Consider the following 20,986-nt stretch of genomic DNA (forward strand, 5'->3'; position numbering starts at 1 on the left):
TGTAGGTTCACCAACTGTCCCACTCTGATGGGGGATCTTGATAGTGGTGGAGCCTGTATGTGTATGGTGTATATGGGAACTCTATACTTTCAGATCAATTTTGCTGTGAATCTAAAACTGCTCTAAAAATAAAGTCTACTTTTAAAGAATTAAAGAGCTAAACACACATCTCAAGAAGTTAGAAAAAGAATAGCAAAACAAACTAAAAAACAAAACCAGAAAAAAAACCCGAAGGAAGTAGAAGGAAAGGAAGCAAAAATACAGAAACTAATAAAATAGAAAATAACCTAAAGTAAGGAAGATCAACAAAATGAAAACTTTGTTCCTTAAAAAGAAAGTTCGAAGAAGAAATAGAAAATGTGAACAGTTTCTATACCTAGAAACTGAGGACGGAAAAAGTGTCAAGAAAGTAAGCATGGTCAACAGTAACCAATGCCATAAAAAAGCAAAGTACAATTAGGATGGAAAACTGCCTGATGAATCTGGCAATAAGGAGATCACTGAAAACATTAGCAAGAACAGCTTAAGTGGAATGGCATGAAGTAGAACAAGTTTCTCAATGGAAAAAAATCCCAGACATGTTGACATTAACACTGACATTATACATCTGCAAGAAGCTAGATTTTATTTATTTTAACCTTTGCACAGTGTCTCTCACATAGATGCTCAAAACAATATTTGTTAAATTAATTCAGTTCGATGGAAAAGAAAGGACCATATATAGAAGGCTTTAAATGTTTGCCAGTATTGAGAACTGAATTAAGAAGTTTTAAGATTTCTAAACAGAAGATAGCCTGGTAAAATTGATGTGTAAAGATTAATCTAGATTTTAGCTTAATAGTTTGAAAGGAAATACTGAGGGCAGGGGGACTAGTTGGAATGTTCTTGCAGCAATCTAAACCCAGCCTGGATTAGGATGGACCAACTGCAATAAAGATGAACGGCAAAATCTGAGAGACATTATGGAAGTAAAATTACTAGGATTTGTTAATAAATCAACATGGAAGTTAGGAGAAAAGGATGTTAAAGATATCTGAAAGATTGAAAAAATTAAGAAAATAAGGACTGAAGATCAGTGGTGACATACAATGACATTTTAACTAAATGCAACTTCATCTGGATTTATTCCAATAACATAAGGAATTCAGATTATTTAATTTTCAGCATCTAAATTTGGGTCACAAAATAAACTTTCTCAAACAAACGAATTTTAAATCCAGTCATTAATTGGGATCTTTACAAATGGATAAAAAACAGTGAAAAAAATATTCAAATTCAAATACTTTTTATTTCCAGAAGGCAAGATAACAGGATACTTTTGAAATATTTTTCATAAAATAAAGGTTTTTTTAAAAAAAATAATTTAAAGCTAGGAAACTAGTTCAAAATAAAAAAAAACTAGCATGAGAAAGTCTAACATGACAAATCTGGCAAGATATTTAATACTATATATATATATATATTAGAAGTTTTCAATATACGTAAACACATAACTCACATAGTTCAAATTCATTTCCAGAGTCAGTAATATACTGTGGAAGGTTTCTCACCTTCTTCTTTTCATTTAATTTTGGCTCACCTCCACCCTCCAAACATCTTGAAACATAAGACAGAATGGAAACAAATGAACATGAGCTATCTCTGAGAGCATTTAGAATGAAATAGCTCAGCATTCCTTTTCTTTTTCACTAAACCATGCACTGCACCACAAAATTAAACAGACATCTCTAGGGATACAGATTTGCCAAGAGTGTTTCTGGCAAAAATAAAATCTGGCCCTTCTCCAGACTTCTATATATGGACAACAGTGGCTGTTCTACAGATGGAGATTGATTGCTGGCTGGCTGGTCTGTGGTTACTTAGAGGTATCAAGGTAAAGAATATTAGGCACAGATCATTTTCATGTTCAAAGACTTCTGATGCCTAACTTCTCACATTCTGCAATAATGAGAGTTATTTATTGAAGAGACAGTTATAATTCTAGCTTTTCTTTTCTTACTTTACACACAAGCAAATGGAAGCCCAGAGAACGTAGGCCATTTGCCCAGAATCACAGTTAGTAACAACACAAAAGGCGGGCTGAGACTCCCAGTTCAACAATCTTTCAACCTCTTTATTGAGCAGTACTACCTTTCTAAATAATATTAAAAAGAACATGTTGCTTGTATCTTAAACTCTTTTTATCTAAGTCATTTCAAAAACTTGAAACTCATAGGCTCTTTTTCAATCAGTATTTTGCTGGAAATGGCAAGGTACTTTTATTTTGTGACCCTGTACATAATAGTTTTTAAAAGGACTGTGTATTTTAAGTTCTAGAGTGATCAATGTAAAATGAAGTTAGAATTAGATCAAAAACTATTAAAACACAACTAAGAAATTCTCTATCTTTAAACTTGGGAACATTCTTCAAAAATTATAGCCCAATATATTTAAAGGTGGGAGGGCAGTGGAATCAGGATCACAAGACCAGGAACTAAATCTCAGCTCGGCTACCGACTAAGCTGTGTGACTTGAGCCTGTTTCCTCCTTTTCTATAAAACAAGCAGATTGAATCAAGATCACTAAAATTAATTCCATCATTTGAAATACAATTCCAGATAACTCAAGGATAAGATCTTTATCTTATCCTTATCATTTTATAACCTATTCAAATAACAGAGCAAAGAAATAACACATTGTTCCACACTTGATAAACTAAACAAGTTAAAACACAGGAAATATCATCTCTACTATAAAAAAAAAAGATGTAGATTTGGCTCTGCATAGAGTCAGAAAGAACACCATTGTCAAAAAACTATTGTACACAGCTGAAGTTACTGTGATTTAGATCAAATCTTTCTGCATTCATTTGACTAAGTAGAAAATGAATATACAAATTTAACTAGGTAGAAAAGAATTTAGAATCTTTTTGCATTCATTTAACTAAATAGAAAATGAAAAGTCTGAAAACCCAAGTCTAGTTTTTCTGAAGGGAGAACAGAGAAGGAAAACATAAAAGAAACTCAGAATAGCTATTTTAGTCCAGTCCTGCCAGAACCACCATAGCAAGTACCATGTGCCTCTATCACATATTAAGAACTCTTATCTACTGCTTTATTGAATGCTGTTATATATGGCCCTGGATGATTTAACTTTTGAGCCTTTTAATGAATAGGTCACTTAGATCTTTTTTTCTTTTTAATCTACCATTAGTAGTGACAACTTTTACCTTCACTTTTCTATCACTTGAGACAACTGTTAGTTCATACAGACTACAGATGTTTCATTACATGCAATTCACTGTTAGCTCCTTGAGGGGAAACCAAAAAGTATAAACACAGTCCCGGTACCCACCACTGCCAGGAGCTTGCAATTGAGTGGGATCATGCAAATTTGATGACTTGGAGTTATACTTTTAAAATTAAATTCTTACCAGTTTTTATGTCCAGTTTAACTGCATTTAGGTCCTAGGCCTGTTTGCTAAGAGACATCAAACACAAAGTTCATTTTAAGGTGCTAGAAAAGGGATAAAGGAATCATAAAGAGCTAATCCAATTGACGGTCCTAAGAAGACAATAGGAAAATGTGAGATTATCAAGCTCTGTGAGCTTGAAAGCCCTCCAAGCTCCAGCTCATTAGTCAGACCTAAAATATTTTGTTTTGATTAAACATTGAAGCTTTATATCCCTTTGAGAGAATAAATCATATTTTGGGGCTGCCTGTATCTCCAGTTCAATTTGCCTAGAGCAGTCTTGTAAAGATGGTTGGACCAGAGCAATAAGACTACTGGATTCTCAGTTTTAACAAATTGTTTATAAAGCTAATTAACTGATCTGAATTTCAGGTTTTTTCCTCTGTTAAACTGAGACAATAATATCTGTCTTGAAAACCTTGCAATGCTAGTTACCATAAGGATCAAAATGAAACAGTGTAAATGCGAGTACTTTGTAAGCTGTTCTATAAATGTAAGGTAATATTATTATTGATCTTAATTTTTTAAAACCTTTCATATAAAGTCCCAAACTAGATACTGTCAGATCTACATCTTTCTCCCATCACTTCAACTTCCTCATAGCACATCAACTGGTGACTAACTGATCATGAATAATTTGCAAGTGTTACTTCACAGTTACTGCATGCTATAATTCTCCCTAACTCTAGCAGACATGACTTTCAGCTTATGGGGATCTCAACAGAAATCCCCATGCTTTGTTCTGGAGACCAAATGGCAGATCAGGAAAGAAAAAGAGGTCTCAGAACGCTCTTTCAGTCTCCATTTGAGCAAGGATTGGAACTCATTCTAGCAGTGCCAATGACTCAACTGTCACCCAAGAATACATGCTGCTTTTCAAAAAAATCTCAAAGGTCATCTGAATATCCAAGTAGGAGAAAAAAAAAGTATCTTAACCTCTAATTACACTATAGTCAAAAATCAGTTCAGAGAAAAACCTAAACTATCTTTGTGATCTTAGAGTATTTAAATCCTCTTAAAAAGGACATAAAAACTCTGACCATAAAAAATTAACAAAATTGATTATATTAAGAATTTCTATTCAAGAAAAACATTAAAACAAAACGACAACCCACAAAAGTACAAGGAGACATAACGATAATACATCTGAAAAATGACTTACATAGAAATTACATAGAGAATTCCTATGAATCAATAAGAAAAATATAGACCACTCAATAGAAACATGAACAAAAGACCTGCACTTGTGTGACTTCACAAAAGAGGCTATCCAAATGGCAAATAAACCTAAAAAGATGCCCAATTTCATTACTCAGGGAAATGCAAATTAAAACCACAATGTGATATCATTCTACACACATCAGAACATCTAAAATGAAGATGTACAATACCAAGTGTTGGAACGGAAACAGAGCAATTGGAACTCTCACATATATTACTGGGAGTATAAACTGGTACAATCGTCTGGAAAACTGATGGGAATTATTTATAAAAACTGAAAGTAGTGGGGCTGGCCCTATGGCCGAGTGGTTAAGTTCACGCACTCTGCTTTGGTGGCCCAGGGTTTCGCAGGTTCGGATCCTGGGCATGGACATGGCACCGCTCATCAGACCACACTGAGGCAGCGTCCCACATAGCACAACCAGAAGGACCTACAGCTAGAATATACGACTATGTAAGGGGGGTGGGGGGTGCTATGGGGAGAAGAAGAAAAAAAGATTGGCAACACAGGTTAGTTCAGGTGCCAATCTTTAAAAACAAACAAACAAACTGAAAGTAGGCATATCTATGACCCAGCAATTCCTGTTCAACAGAAATGCTTATATATATTTACCAAAAGACAGGTACTAGAATGTCACAGCTTCAATATTTATAATAGCTAAAAAGTGAAACCCATTAACAGTAGAATGGATAAATAAGTTGGGGTATACTCACATAACAGAATATTATACAGCAATGAGAATATGTATAACTACATGTGACAATATGGATGAATCTCACAAATATAATTCTAAGAAAAAGAAGCCAAACCCAAAAGATATGAGTCCATTTATACAAAACATAAAAATATTCAAAACTAATCTATTCTATTAGAATCAGGATGATGGTGATAGGAAGAAAATGTGAAGGGGGCTTCTAAAGAATTGGTAAGGTTCTATTTCTTGGTCATATATATATTTTTCCATATGTATGTTATACTTCAATAAAAACTTAAGAAGCAGTACTTTTTCTTGCTACTTCATATTAAGGTTCTGGCCTTTCACATAAAAAATCAGCCCCCTTTGGATAAACGTCAAAGTACGCTATAAAAGCTAGTAACAAAAGTGATTTCAAACTAATTGCAGAGTAACTTTTACCAAGCTCACAACTTCACAGAATTAGAGATCTAGCAACAATCTAGTAGAACAGTCGGATTTTTAAAATTAAAAAGGCATTAGAAAATAATTATTTTCCTCCCCCTCCTATCACTGTTTTTATTAAGAGCTATACACAGAGCAAAGTGTACCGCATACATTATTTCATCTAATCCTCATAACTCCATGAAATAACAACTTTATTATCTTCATGAATTTACAGTGAAGGAGATTTATGTTGAGTAGGTTGTTTAAAGGCACACAGCACATACATGGTAGAGCCAGGATCTGAAACCTGGTGTGTCTGACTCCCAAGCTGATGCTCTTAACCACTATTTTAAACGGCCTTATTGTCATACTGGGGGCTGTACAGCATGGGGTGATGATAATCTTCTTTGGCTTTTGCCTAAACACTTTAGAAGGCTATATATAAACAGAACATTTCCTCCCCCTTTTTTATAAAGAGCCACAGAGGGACCAGACTGTTTAAGGAGCGAAAGCTGGGCATTAACATGTAAAGATAGAAAGCCCATGCCACCAGTAGGCCTACAATAAAAATGTTTGACAGCTTTTAACAGCTGGCTAAAAGGGAAAGCGGGTAGAGGTCTCAGCAGACTGGTCTCAAATGAAGCAATTTAGAGTGTTTGCATTTAGGCCGTAACGGAAGAAGCAAGGATAGACTAAGCAATTTTGTCAAAAATGAAGATCAGTGAGAAGATTCTTGATGGTGTATAGGTGTCTGCATTTCCTTAATTCTCGCTCTAAAGAATGTTATTATTTTCTAAAGTTATGCTGACAAGTATTGCTTATGTAATATGGATGCCAGTAAAACTTTAACAAAGTTTAGGTTAGTAGAAAAAATATGACTGACTGGGACAATTGATCTTTACTGATCTTTAACCAGATATTTCTCTATTCAGAAAAGTGTCACTTGGCAGATACTTTCCCAAGTTGCAGGTATGGTATCTCAGAGGAAATAAGCACTCTCACTCATTCTACTTTGGAAAGTCCTAAACTTAAAAAGTAACTGTCAGATCTCTGTATGACTCCACTCATATGTGGAAGTTAAACATGTGGACAAAGAGAACAGATTAGCGGCTACCAGGGGAAAGGGGGGGTGGGGGTGGGCACAAAGGGTGAAGTGGTGCACCTATAACACAACTGACAATAATGTACAACTGAAATTTCACAAGGTTGTAAACTATCATAATCTCAATAAAAAGTTAAAAAAAAAGTTAACTGTCAGTTTGTGTCAAAGGTCCATTTTAGAGTTAAAAATTAAACCTTGACCTGAGGATGATTCCATCATCCTTCACTTATAAGGAACTTCAAAGTTTTATTTTTGAACCATTCAAAATGAAGGTCATTTAAAGCAGACGCTATTCTTTATAAGAGAGAAAACATACTTACCAATATTATAAAACTATATACTTAATAAGTACGTTACAGTTTTTCATACCAGGTCATAATCTTAAATCATGATATAAGTGATCATGATACTCCCCATGATATAAGTGGGGATACTCCCCACTTCCATCTCTCTCAACATCTACGGGGAAAGCAGCCTCCTGGTGGTCCCATACTCCTCACAACTTCCCTATGCAGGCAGCCCAATGTTTGAATCTAAGCTACATTCACCCGCTTAGATGAAGGGCATCCCGTCTAGACATATATTTACTACTTGCCTCTTGAAAGTCTTTATAGATACAGGAGGAAAATTCCCAAGTGGCTCTCTTTAGTATATACAGACAGTATCCCATTTACATCTCCATTGTCTTAGTCTATCTAGGCCCTTTGCTTAAGTAAAAACGTAAACTGTTTTCTTATTCAAAGTTCTACAAAAACATTAGAAGAATCATTTTCACATTAGGTAACATAAATATGCCCCTATTTACTTATTGAAGTGAAAAAATTCTGTGTAGCTTTGTAGTTTGTTAAAGCATTTGTCTATCATTGTACACAATAATGAAATTTTCTATATTCAATATGACAAAATTTAAAAATAACTGGTACATGAATTTTTAGCAATCCTTATGTAATGGATATGTTAACAGCTCTCAATAAGAAAAAGTACATTGATTCCTCCAAGATAATCATAAACATAATATCAAGATAAATAGACAATTGATTTGAAGGGAGAAATTGGCCATTTCACTAATCTGACTTCAAAAAGTTCTTAAAATAGGCAAAAGTCCAACATAGGAAGCCATGTGTTTTTTAAAAGTCATTCAAAAATATAATTTTTGTATATCATAGCACTGTATGACAGAGCTACAGCATTCTTCTTTCAATACTGAAAATATTATTAGAGGTAAGAAAAAACTAAATTGCTATTAGAGAGGTAAGAAAACACTGTCCTATCAATCATCATCATTATCTCACCAGTAAATGAAATAATAAGGCTAAGAAAGACAAAGGACCCTGATATAAGTTAAATCACATGCTTGAAATCTCACGCAAAAGCATATTACTCATCTTAAAATTACGTAACATTAGAATTCTTTCCACTTTTCGTTAAATTCAAAATTACTTCAATAAAAATACTTGCTACATGACGCTTATAACCCAATACTATAAATAGTTAATTTCTATCACCTTTGGGGAGGGAAATCTACAAAACATAATGACTTTTACATTTACTTGGCAGATCTAGCTATGGGCCATTTTTATATTAATCTAATTTTTTTTTTTTTTTTTTTAGATTTTTTTTATTTTTTCCTTTTTCTCCCCAAAGCCCCCCGGTACATAGTTGTGTATTCTTCGTTGTGGGTTCTTCTAGTTGTGGCATGTGGGACGCTGCCTCAGCGTGGTCTGATGAGCAGTGCCATGTCCGTGCCCAGGATTCGAACTAACGAAACACTGGGCCGCCTGCAGCGGAGCGCGAGAACTTAACCACTCGGCCACGGGGCCAGCCCCTATATTAATCTAATTTAATGAGATCTATTTTAGGTGAATTAATCCTCAGAGATACAAATTTCTTAATAAAGCAGTCATTAGTATTTTTAAATATTAACCAAAACATTCATAAATCATGCTAAGCAATGCATTAGCAAGACCAAAATTCCTCATTTTCTGCTTCTATTTGTAGCTTTCAAAGCTTAAATCTCTGCTTCCCCACTTTGCCATATTCCCCCTTTTAGCCCATGGTACCCCTTTCCTTCACATTCCACTCCTCTATCAACTAGAAAATGATCAGACATAATTCACATATATCAAATGACAAATTCATTTACATTTGCCAGTTAATGGTGAATTAGAAGGCTAAATCCCCTACTTAAGACTGGGACGTCATCAAGCAAATGGAGAGATTTTCTTTGATGGGGGGCTAGAATTAGGAAATCTAAAATCACAAATTATCTCAAGGTAAACTTGACATAGTCCTTCCAGGGGGATGGCTGGGGGTGGAAGTGAAGATCCCTTGTTACTCCGCCCTCCCTAACCGAGCCTGCTAAAAACACAACCCTCTTGTGCCTCTCTTTCTTTTTTTCTCTTGCCTGTTTAGAACACAGCAACCAAACACATCTATATTGATTCAAAAAACAGGCATTAAAAGACAATAACATTATCTAAAAACAGTACAACACAGCTTCTTCCTTTTCTTACCCTTTCTAGAACTATACTTTGTATTTTTATTTATTTAGTGGCTTTTTGGTACTACAGTCCTACCCTTAACCAACAGCTCCCAAGTTCTTTTTTCTTTTAACTACCTCTTATAATTAAGATTCTGATTTTTTTTTTTTAAGTATACTTTTGGAATGTAGCCCCTTAATCAATGGGGGCATTAAGTTATTAAAATCTAGCTTTTTTGTTTGTGGACGACTAAGAGAATTTTGAAAACTAATATCCCCTTGCACATTTTTTAATTTACATCTAAAATTTTTCACGATAAGTTTCAATAGTTGCAAAGGAGTAATTTCTAACATAATGTAAATACTGGTATTTTAAAATAAAGCTGTTATATCAAATGTATCAAATGGAATACATTTATTGGATGTATCATGGATATATTTAAATGTATCAAATGGAATTTGGGCTCTTTAGCAATTTGACAGCCACCATCATCTGTTTCAAAAAACAGGAACAACTGGTTCAGAACGGTCAGAAATTTTAGATCTCTCATTTTTCTTCTTGAACTTATTTTCCTTTCTATTTTCACCGCAAATTATTTTTTTTTACTTTTAATTTGAAATATTTATAGATTCACAGGAAGGTACTAAGAAACGTACAGGGAGGTCCCATACACTCTTTACTCAGCATTCCCCAATGTTAACATCTTGCATAACTAACAACAGCACAACATCAAAACCAGGAAGTTGACATTTGTACAATCCAGAGCTTATTCATATTTTACCAGTATCTGTGCACTCATTTTGTGTCTGTGTGTACGTGTATAGCTCTATGCAATTTTACCACATGTGTAACTTCACGTAACCACCACCACAATCAAGATACTTTACTGTACCATCACCACAAGTCTCCTTTATACTACCCGTTGATAGCTACAGCTTTCCTTTCCCTGTCCCTTCCCTACCCCCTGGGCTCCACTAATCTGTTTTCCATCCATGTAATTATGTTATTTTGCAAATGTTCTATAGATGGAATCATGCAGTATGCATCCTTCTGAGATTGGCTTTTACTGATCATAAGTTCCTTGAGGTTCATCCAAATTGTTGCATGCATCAAGAAATCATTCTTTGCTGGTGCTGAATAATATTCCATGGTTTGGATGTAACATACTTTGTTTAACCATTCATCCACTGAAGGGCATCTGGGTTCTGGGTTCCCACAGTCAGTTCTGGTTTTTACAAATAAAGCAGCTAAGGACACTTGTGTACAAGTTTGTGTGAACAAAAGCTATTCGTCATCGTGGGCTGCCATAAAGAAATACCAGAGACTGAGTGGCTTAGACAGAAATTTATTTCTCACAGTCTGGAGGCTGAAGTCTGAGATCAGGGTGCCAGCATGGTCAGGTTCCAGTGAGAGCTTTCTTCCTGGCTTGCAGATGATTGCCTTCTCATTGTGTCCTCACATGGCAGAGAGAGAGCAAGCTCTCTGGTGTGTCTTCTTGTAAGAGCACTAACCCCAGCATGAGAGCACTGCCTTATGACCTCATCTAACCCTAAGGATCTCCCAAAGGCCTCATCTCCCATTATCACACCCTGGGGGTTAGGGCTTCAACATATGAATTTAGGGACACGATTCAGTCCATAGCAATAAGTTTTCATTTCTCTGGGATAAATGCCCTGGAATTTAATTGCTGGGTCATATGGTAGTTGCATGTTTAGTCTTTAGAGAAATTACCAAACTGTTTTCCAGAGTGGCTGTATTATTTATTCCCACCATCAATGTAGAGAATGATCTAGTTTCTCTACCAGCATTTGCTGTTGCCACTATTTTTTATGTTAGCCATTCCAATGATATCTCAATGTGGTTTTAATATGCATTTCCCTAATGGTTAATGAGGTTGAACATCTTTTCATGTGTTTACTTGACATATATATATCCTCTTTGGTGAAATGTCTGTGCATGTCTTTTTCCCATTTTCTAATTGGATTGTTCATTTTTTACAGTTGAATTTTGAGAGTTCTTTATATATTCTAGATACTAGGCCTTTGTTAGATATACGGCTTGCAAATATTTTCTCCCAGTCTGTAGCTTGTCTTTTCATCCTCTTAACAAGGTCTTTTGCAGAGCAAAAGATTTTAATTTTGACGAGATCAAATTTATCAATTTTCCTTTTATGTCATGCTTTTGGTGTCAAGTCTAAGAACTTTTTGCCCAGTCTTAGGCCCCAAAGATTTTCTCCTTCTTTTTTCTAGAAGTGTTATAGTTTTATGTTTTCCATTTATGTCCATAATCTATTGAGTTAATTTCTTTTATTAAGACATAATTAACATACATTATATTAGTTTCAGGTGTACAACATAATGATTCGATATTTGTATACGTTGTGAAATGATCACAATAAGTCTAGTTAACATCTGTCGCCATTCATAGTTACAGAATTTTTTTTCTTCTGATGAGCTCTTTTGAGATCTGCTGTCTTAGCAACTTTCAAACATGTAATGCAGTATTACTAACTATAGTCCCTATGCTGTACATTACATTCCCATGACTTATTTATTTTATAACTGGAAGTTCGCACCTTTTGACTCCCCTCACCCATTCTGCCCACTCCCTAGCCCCCACCTCTGGCAACCATCAATCTGTCCCATTTTGAGTTAATTTTTGTGTAAGATTTAGATCAAAGTTCTCTTTTTTTGCCAATGGATATCCAATTGCTTTAGCACCACTTACTAAAAAGGCTATCTCTCCTTTGAGAGTTTGAACTGTTTTTAGATCCTTTGTCAAAAATTAATTAGGCATATTTACGTGGCTCTATTTCTGGCTTCCCTATTATATTCCATTGATCCCTGTGTCCATCCCTCTGCCAGGACCACACTACCTTGATTAATGAAGCAATACAGTAAGCCTTAACCCCAGGAAAGGTGATTCCTTCCACAAAAATCATTTTTAATGCTAACACATTTTATGTCTGAAAGTCTTTTATTGGCCAGTCTATTATATCTTTCCTCAACAAAAATATGTCTATAAATTGAAAATAAATTTCAAAAGACTCCAAATTTTTTCTGGTTTGAGTTTCTTTACAATTATTATTGCTACCCAATCAATTAAAATATAAACACACTGTTTTTATTTTATAAGTTTTTATTTTAAAATTCTTAAACATAAGAAAGCAATTTTATTAAAGAGATGAGTGATTTAGTTCATGTTTCCATGTGGTGACTATTATTTATGTCATTAGAATGAAATAGGGCTCAGCATCAATTTTATCTCTATTTTTTGTTTTTATAACTTTAAGTGGTGAGAAATATTTTCATGTAAAAAAGAAGATGAGAGTGAAAGTCTTGTTGGAGCAATTATTTCTCAATTCTTTGAAATCTTTTGAGTTATGAGACAAAAGTAACAGTTATCTACCATCAAAAATATACTTAATGATCTATTAGTTAATTAGAAAACAATTTAATTAGGTTTTCTTTCAGTTTTGTGAGAGGCAAAAATTGGAAACTATACAACTGCAAAAGGAACTGTTATCCAGTGTTTCCCTGGGATAGTGTTACTTAGTCATTCACTGTCTTAGCACAGACATCAGTATTCTCAATAGCCTTTTGTTTGGTGCCCTGGTGGTTTTCACATCCAGAGACCTTTGTAAGATCTGAGATGGACGGGCAGTATGCCTTACTTTTGTAATAGTAGGAGGAGGGCAAGTGTGAAAGAGGAGGTGGGAAAGCAGACCCTGGACCTCCATTACAGGTACATTCTCAGGCAGAACAACATTAGGGACAAGTACATGGGGAATTTAAGGATCTACAAATCGGTTCCCTGAAACTATCCATGCCCCAGACTCCTTGAAAAGTACACCCAATTTAAAGATAAAAGCAAATGTGCATCTTGCAGCCCACAGTATCAACACCAGCGCAGGGACTACTGTACGGAAGTGAGCAGTAAATGCTTTTTGGTGAGGAAAAGTGCAACAGCAAAATGACAAGCACCAAAATAGCAACACAATATATCAAAGGAAGAACTCCACTTGAAAGCTCGCAATCAGACTGAAGCAAACTAAGTTGTTGCTTAAAGCATAATAATTAAGGCTTTTAAATTCACCAAACCATTCTGCTATGCGGACTGAAAAGGCTTGTTTATCCCTTCTCTGTCCTAGGGGAATAAGTTATCTCTCATGAGCCTTTCTGTTTCACCAAACTGCTATTTAAAAGCTGATGAAATGTTTAAGCAATTCATTACATTAATATAAAAATCTTTACAGGACAGAAGAATGATTGAAACCAAAGGGTGGGCAGCACTGAGTAATGTGGAAAGACTGTGCTCTCTGAAGGTGATGCCAAATTCCCAGTTTTTGCCTGGCTGGCTTCTACCTGTTAGTCAGATCTCAGGTAACCATCCCCTCCACAGCAACGCTCTCCAACCAGCTGGCCAATGTAGATGCTCTGACACTCATTACCACATCGCCTATTTTAATTATTTGCATGGTGCACATAGCACCTGATGTTTTCGTTCCTTGGTTATTTTTAAAATTCACTTATTACCTATCTATCAGTGCCCCTCCTAAAAACAACACACAAATTCTATATAAGCAGAGATCTATGACAGTCACTGCTACAAACCCAGTGCTTACCTGATAGACAGCAGAATAATATCCTTGTTGACTATAACCTATGGAAATCAGGCATAAAATTGATGCTAATTTTAAGACTTGAATCTTTAATTGAATAGTTTTTTCTTTTTTTACTAAAATAAACTGTTGCTATCATACAAGATTTTTTGAAAAAAATTATGCCATTATATCTTTAACCCTCTGAAGTTATTTACTCTAATTCTCTTGCCTTATTTTATTGAAACAATTTATTAATTATGCAATTCTTAAACAGATGCTACAGCCACAAAGATAAACACAGTAGGCATTCAAAAGATAGTTTAAATTCACATCAAGATTTTTAGTTCAAGACGGTAGATGGAAGACACATGTTTCCTACTTACCGCTTGCAAAACCACACTCAAATAAGGGAGGCAAAAGAAGCAATAAACCTCTAATAGCAAAGGAAAAGGGAAGTAGGGGTTCACCAGTGGATGAAAGATCCAACAAATTTCTAGAATTCAAAAAGGAGATGGAATTGTGTTGACGGATGAGACAGGCAGACAAAGCCACAGCCCAGAAGACTACACAACGCAACCTAAAAGGAGCTGGAAGCCAAAGTGCTTGTCAGAATGCTAGAAGGAATCTAGAGAGCCACTCTGCCCTGGACACCTGACGGCTCTGGGCTCTAGGCCAGCAGGCTCAAGGGAGGGCAGGAGCAAAAAGTGGGGCTGAAGACAGTGGGGATAATTGAAGGTCTGTACCTGGAACTGTGCTTGTTGGCACCCCCATCTGCTTTCCCCACCCCCACAGAGATCGCAGGCAGCTTGGCATTAGCTCTTAGTCTAAAAATGCAGATAGCTGAAGGAACAAACGACCTGTGGAAAGCCAAGGTTTCTAGTGGGAGTACAGTCTGCCCAGAGCAAAGCACTCGTCTGACACAAGGGCCCCCAGAGCCTGCGCACAGGCTCACTCACCATAGAGCAAGCAGGCCAGCCAATGCATCCTGCCCCACACAGAGGCTCAGCCATCCACTCAGGTGAGAGGCCAAGAGGGAAAAGAGACCAACCTGTAAAACAGCAGAGGAAATCCACACCAGTCCCTAAGTCTTTCTTTCTAAAATATAAATTGACAACCAAGGATTACCAGGCACATAGAGAAATCCAGCAGCATGAAAAAGAAGAGCTAAGAAAAACATATAGAAAAAGGAATCCTAAGGAGACAAATATAATTAAGAGACATAAGAAAACATTAAAAAAAATTACTATAATCAAAAGATTCAAGTGGGTATTGCAGCCATATAAAATAGGAATAGGAGGGGCCAGCCCTGTGGCCAAGTGGTTAAATTCGCGCGCTCTGCTTCGGCGGCCCAGGGTTTCGCCGGTTCGGATCCTGGGTGTGGACATGGCACCCCTCATCAGGCCACAATGAGGCGGCGTCCCACATGCCACAACTAGAAGGATCCACAACTAAAATATATACAACTATGTACTGGGGGGATTTGAGGGAGAAAAAGCAGAAAAAAAGAAAAGAAAAGAAAAAAAAAGAGAAGACTGGCAACAGTTGTTAGCTCAGGTGCCAATCTTTAAAAAACATAAATAAATAAAATAAAATAGGAATAGGAAACCACAAAAAAGGAACAAAGAACTTGGAAGAACTTTTTTAAATTACATTTAAAATTCTTAGAATTCAAAGAGTGATTAGAAAAAGAAAATCAACAGATGATCTGGAAAACAAAATTGAGAAACTCAGAATAAGCACATATGGATAAAAAGATGGAAATAATAGAGAAACTATGAGACATAAAAAGCCAAGCCAAGAGGTAGGACATTTGACTAATAAGAACCACAGAAAGAGGGAACAGAAAAAAGAGAGGGGAGGAGCTGTTAAATAAGTAATAGAATTCCCCTAAGTTCCCCAGAGCTAAAGACCCAAGTCTTAAGAACAAAAAGGCTCAGTGAGTATACAATACAACTAAGTGATAAAAGACCCACTTCTATACATTTCCTCACGGAATTCCAAAACAAGTGTAAAAAGGACATCTTGAACAGGAAAAATGGGTCCCTCACAAAGGACTGATAATCAAACTGGCTTCTTGTCAGCAACAGAGGATGTAAGAAGACAATGGAATCACATCTTCATATTTTCTAAAGAAAATTATTTTCAGCCCAGAATTCTACACCCAAGCTAACCACAAACAAGTACTAAGGTACAATAAATATAGTTTTAGACATGACTCAGAAAGTTTACTTCCCACATATCCTTTCTAAAGAACTTATTTCAGGATATACTCCAGTAAAATGATGGCAGAAGTCATGACAGTAGAAGACACAGGATCCTGAAAACAGTCATTACAACCCAGGAGAAGAGTGGAGGAAATCCTTGGAGGACATCTGCGCAGTGGCCTAGAAAAGCATTTGGTCACGAAGGGGGATTCCACAGACTAGAAAGTATAATTGAGAGTATGGAAAAAGTGAGGCCATGATAAAGGCATATTATGCCTCCCAAAAAAAGGCAATTGGAAACTCCCTGAAAATTTCTTTTTAAAAAAAGACAAATAGCACAAAAAATCTATGTTTCGAATATGAAGCAAGCTTACAAGTACCCTGATTATAAGGAATTGATGGAGTATGAGAAAAGAGGATCTAGTTGTTATTGATCTGAGAAACTTGAGAGCCCAAGGGTCATGATCCTGGCCCTGAAGAGAAGAAAAAGTAATCTTAGCACACAAATTGGCTCTGCACTAAATATTTATAGAATCAAATCTTACTGGGTGCAAAAATAGAGATGCTCTTCATCTTAGGCCAGAACTAACTTCAATATGTTTAGTCTCAAGACATAAATTTCAGGGCCCTAAGAAAAAGACTGGACAAAAGTATTCCACTGTCCTTTTATTTTCTATAAACATGGCACCAAATGATAGCCAGTTCCTACCTACAAAGCTCTGCATAAAGGTAAGAGCTGTTTTCATTATTCAAGTGGTCCAGCACTCTAGAACTAGTTTGGTCCACTGGGATTTAGCGGGGGGCAGATGACAGAAGAAATGAGCATAACCAGGTAACCATTCCAAAAAAAAGATGTACTGACTATTCAGGGGAGAAACTGAGGCCTATGATGATCCCAAATCATAACTCTGTTACATCATTACAGATCCCAAAGACTAGGCTTTAAATCATTTTTCTTTGATTTGAATATTAAAAAGCAAGCAAGCATGATTTCTAAGCAAAAAGTAACTTTTTATAGGGGATATGCAAACATCACATGTTTTCTTCCCTACTGGCAGAAATATGGTTTGGCATCTGGGAAGGGACAAACCCTTACAGTAATTTGCTTAATAACAAGAGGCATTTGTCCTGGTCTGTTAATTCTACCTGCCTTCCCGACAAGGAGAAAATAACTTCATGCTGCAGTCAACAGATCTCAGGTTCTTAAGGGAGATTTTCCTTTATGGAAGAAGTAACAAGGCATAATAATATAACACTATTTACAGTTCTCATCTTTTAGATTCAACTTATATGGAGACTTGGTTGTGGTAATAGGACAAAATATAAAAGTTATCTACTTTGACAATGTAGAAGTGTCGCTGACAGAAAGTCACAAAATAGGTGGAAAAAAGGAACACATGTTCTATTGCCCCTTCTTAAAAAGGGAGCAGTCAATAGACTGTCAAAAGTGGATGAAATGGGAAAGAGTTGTCAAGTTACTAAATTAAGCAACAGAAGTAAAATTAATAATACAACTATCAAAGATTGGAAAAGAATGAGATGATTGTAGTGTAAGAAGGCTAAATACTCATTTTTAAAAGTGGAAAGTCAATAGATATTATCTAAAGTTGATAAATCAAGAAATAGAGGTAAAAGTCTATTATTTAGAGCACTGGCCCCAAATCTTTTTGATCATACAACCCTCTCAGGAAAATATTTCAGAGCACAAATCCCTAACATTTGTACATTTACTTATTTATATTCTATATAAACTTATGACTATACTAATCTATTATATGTATATGGTAACTTACACAAAAATACAAAATAAAGGTATACAAGAATAATTTTGAATCTATTTTTTCAGGGGGGAAGTGCTTATTATAATAATAAACCAAAAACAGAAAATCACCAGCTATTCTGACAAAAATAAATATTTTAAGATATAAAAAAGTATATGAGAATAAATAAAACTTCAAATAATTGATTCCAGTTCCTAAATTCAGCATCTTAGGCACCTTCCAGGATGTGTACAGTTCTCTTTAGACATAGAACTCTACAAGTTAGAAGTGTAGGCACTAGGAAAGCAAAAAAAATAAGTGGTTCAAAGAAGCTACCTTTTGGGAGTTGACCTGAGGGTAAGAAGAAGCGGAAGGGGAGACTTATCGTTTGTATCATAAGCCCCTCTATACTATTTTACTTCTTGTATACACATTTTCTTTCATATAAAGAAATAGTTAATCTAACTACATCTCTACAAGCAAGTGGTTATGCTGATTCATTCCTTCAACAAACACTGAGTTCTACTCTGAGCTAGGCACAGAGGATAGAGAGAGGAAACTGACATTTCTGCTGTCAAGGAGATCAGTCTGGGGCAGAAGAAGGATATGAAAACCACTGATGACAGTTCAATATCATAAATGCTGTGAGAGAAGAGTGTGCCGGATATCACGCACACAGTCTGGGCCATAGATGAGGTACACTAAGACCATGTGGGGTGTTAGGGAGGGATTGCTGAAACGTCACTCCCTTTTTGAGTTGTAACCTAAAGGAAAACTAGAAAACTGAGAATATACCAGGTGAAGAGGGATGCAGGGAAATGGGGGAAGGACATTCTAGGGCAAATAGGAAAAAGCAGGGTAGACAGATTGACACATGATAGACAGCATGGTGCGTCTGGAAAACTGGAAGTTTCTCAGGATTGCTAGAGCAAATAGTGCATGAGGTGGTAATGGCAGGAATGAAATGGCAAGATAGGAAGGGATGAGAAACAAGGGCCATGCTCAGAACTCTGCATAGTCTCATGAAGGCAATGGGAAGCCACTCAAGAATTACACTGGCAGGGAGGGAGACTTCATCAGATTTGCCCTTTGGGGAAGATTACTCTGGAAACAACGTGGAGGATGGATGTAAAGGGGGTAAATGAGGCAGGAAGCCATTGTGGAGGCTATTACAGTGGGCCTAATGAAACAAAAAGAGAGACTCACGGTCTCAGCAGGAGACAAATGGCCAAAAGGTACATGAAAAGGTGCTCACCATCACTAATTATCAGGGAAATACAAATCAAAACCACAATGAGATATCACCTTACACTTGTTAGAATGGCTGTTATCAAAAACACAAGAGACAACTACTGTTGACTTGAATGTGGAGAAAAGGGAACACTTGTGTACTGTTGGTGAATATAAACTGGTGCAGCCACTATGGAAAACAGTATGGAGGTTCCATAAAAAAACTAAAAATAGAACTAGCATATTATCCAGCATTCCTACTTCTGGGTATATATCCAGAGGAAACGAAAATAGGATATCAAAGAGATATACACACTCCCTTATTCATTGAAGCATTATTTACAAAAGCCAAGAGATGGAAACAATCTAAGTGTCCCAAGCGTATATCAATGGAGGAATGGATAAAGAATATGTGGTACACACACACACACACACACACACTGGAATATTATTCATCCGTGAGAGAGAAGGAAATTCTGCCATTTGTGACAAAATGGACAGACCTTGAGGGCATTATGGTAAGTGAAATAAGCCAGACAGAAAGACAAATACTGAATGGTATCACTTATATGCAGAATCTAAAAATTAAAAGAAAAAGTCCCCAACTCATAGAAACAGAGAGTAGAAAAATGGTTGCCAGAGGCTGAGGGGCGGGAGAAATAGGGAGAGGTTGGGAAAGGGCAAAATCTGTCAGCTATAAGATGAATAAGGTGTGAGGATCTAAAGTTAAACATGATGACTAGAGTTGATAACATTGTATGAAAAAAAAAAGAGAGATGATGCAATCAAAAGCTATTTAGGAGATGCACTGGAAGACTTACTGAGGGATGAAACACAAGGGTAAGGAAAGAGGGAGCGTCTAGAAGGACCTGGGTATATTTCTGTCTTGAGTAACTGAAGGGTATCACTAACTGAAACAGGGAAAAAAGCAAGTTTAGGGGGTAGGTTAGGTTTGGACATGTTGAATATGAAGTGCTATCTAGAGGTAGATATAAAATAAGCAACTGGAAATGCAGATCTGAAGTTCTCGGGGAGAGGTTTGGGCTGGTGATACAGAGTTGAGACCCATTACTATTTGGGTTGTAGTGGATGACCCAAGAAGACTGTACAAAATGAGAAATAGAAGACTGGAGTCCCAGGGAAAGCAGGGGGCAAAGGAAGATGAGACTAAAAGGAAAATGTGGAAGTATCAGCACAAGAATGAAGGAAGGTCAGAGAAGCAAGGAGGTGTAAGTAAGCAAAGAAGACGAGCTGAAATGACACAGCGTGGGATCTTGCTTGAATAGAGAAAGTAGTGAAGGCAGAGGGGGTGGACAGATTAGAAGAAATGGGAGTGGTGAGGGCCTCAGTTACAATGACAATGATGAAGATATGATGGTGGTGGCGGTAAGAGTAAAGAGTAAGAGAATGTGAAAGAGAGAGGAGTATGCGCTTTGTGTGAGCTATTGGAGCTCACTGTCTTAGAGTGGTTACAGAGTATTTTTGAATACAGGTAAAAATGTGTGTACTATACTGCATCATTTTGCACACCCTGAGTATATGCTCAGGATAAAGGACAAAACCAGGATAAGAAACAGCCTCTTTATTGGGGACAAATTTAGTTCTACCAGATCAGGTGTGATCGAAAATATTGTAAGCTGGCACACCAAAACAAAACCAAGCATTGTCTTCTTTAAGGGGTAAAGAAGAGCAATTTTAATTAATTATGGTAATAAACAGAAAGAAATAGTTTACATTTTAAAGAACCTCTTCTTACACTTCATACAGTGATATTTTCCCACTCTTACTTTAGTTTGTATAAAGGGCAGAAAAGA

The 20,986-nt window shown here is 36.2% G+C and overlaps 1 protein-coding gene across 3 annotated transcripts in view; it reads right to left on the bottom strand.

The window, feature by feature from the left end:
* Positions 1–20,986, bottom strand: part of DIPK1A (divergent protein kinase domain 1A) — a 102,624-nt gene that overhangs the window by 71,373 nt on the left and 10,265 nt on the right. The window contains exon 2 of one of the 3 annotated variants that reach the window (XM_046645345.1): positions 14,935–15,026. The exons of the other annotated variants lie outside the window; for them this stretch is intronic. Coding sequence (XP_046501301.1) covers positions 14,935–15,026 — 92 coding nt within the window. The remainder of the gene's footprint in view (positions 1–14,934; positions 15,027–20,986) is intronic. 3 annotated transcript variants of the gene reach the window in all.

Source organism: Equus quagga, chromosome 18 (genome assembly GCF_021613505.1).
Source record: "Equus quagga isolate Etosha38 chromosome 18, UCLA_HA_Equagga_1.0, whole genome shotgun sequence".
Lineage (NCBI taxonomy): Eukaryota > Metazoa > Chordata > Mammalia > Perissodactyla > Equidae > Equus > Equus quagga.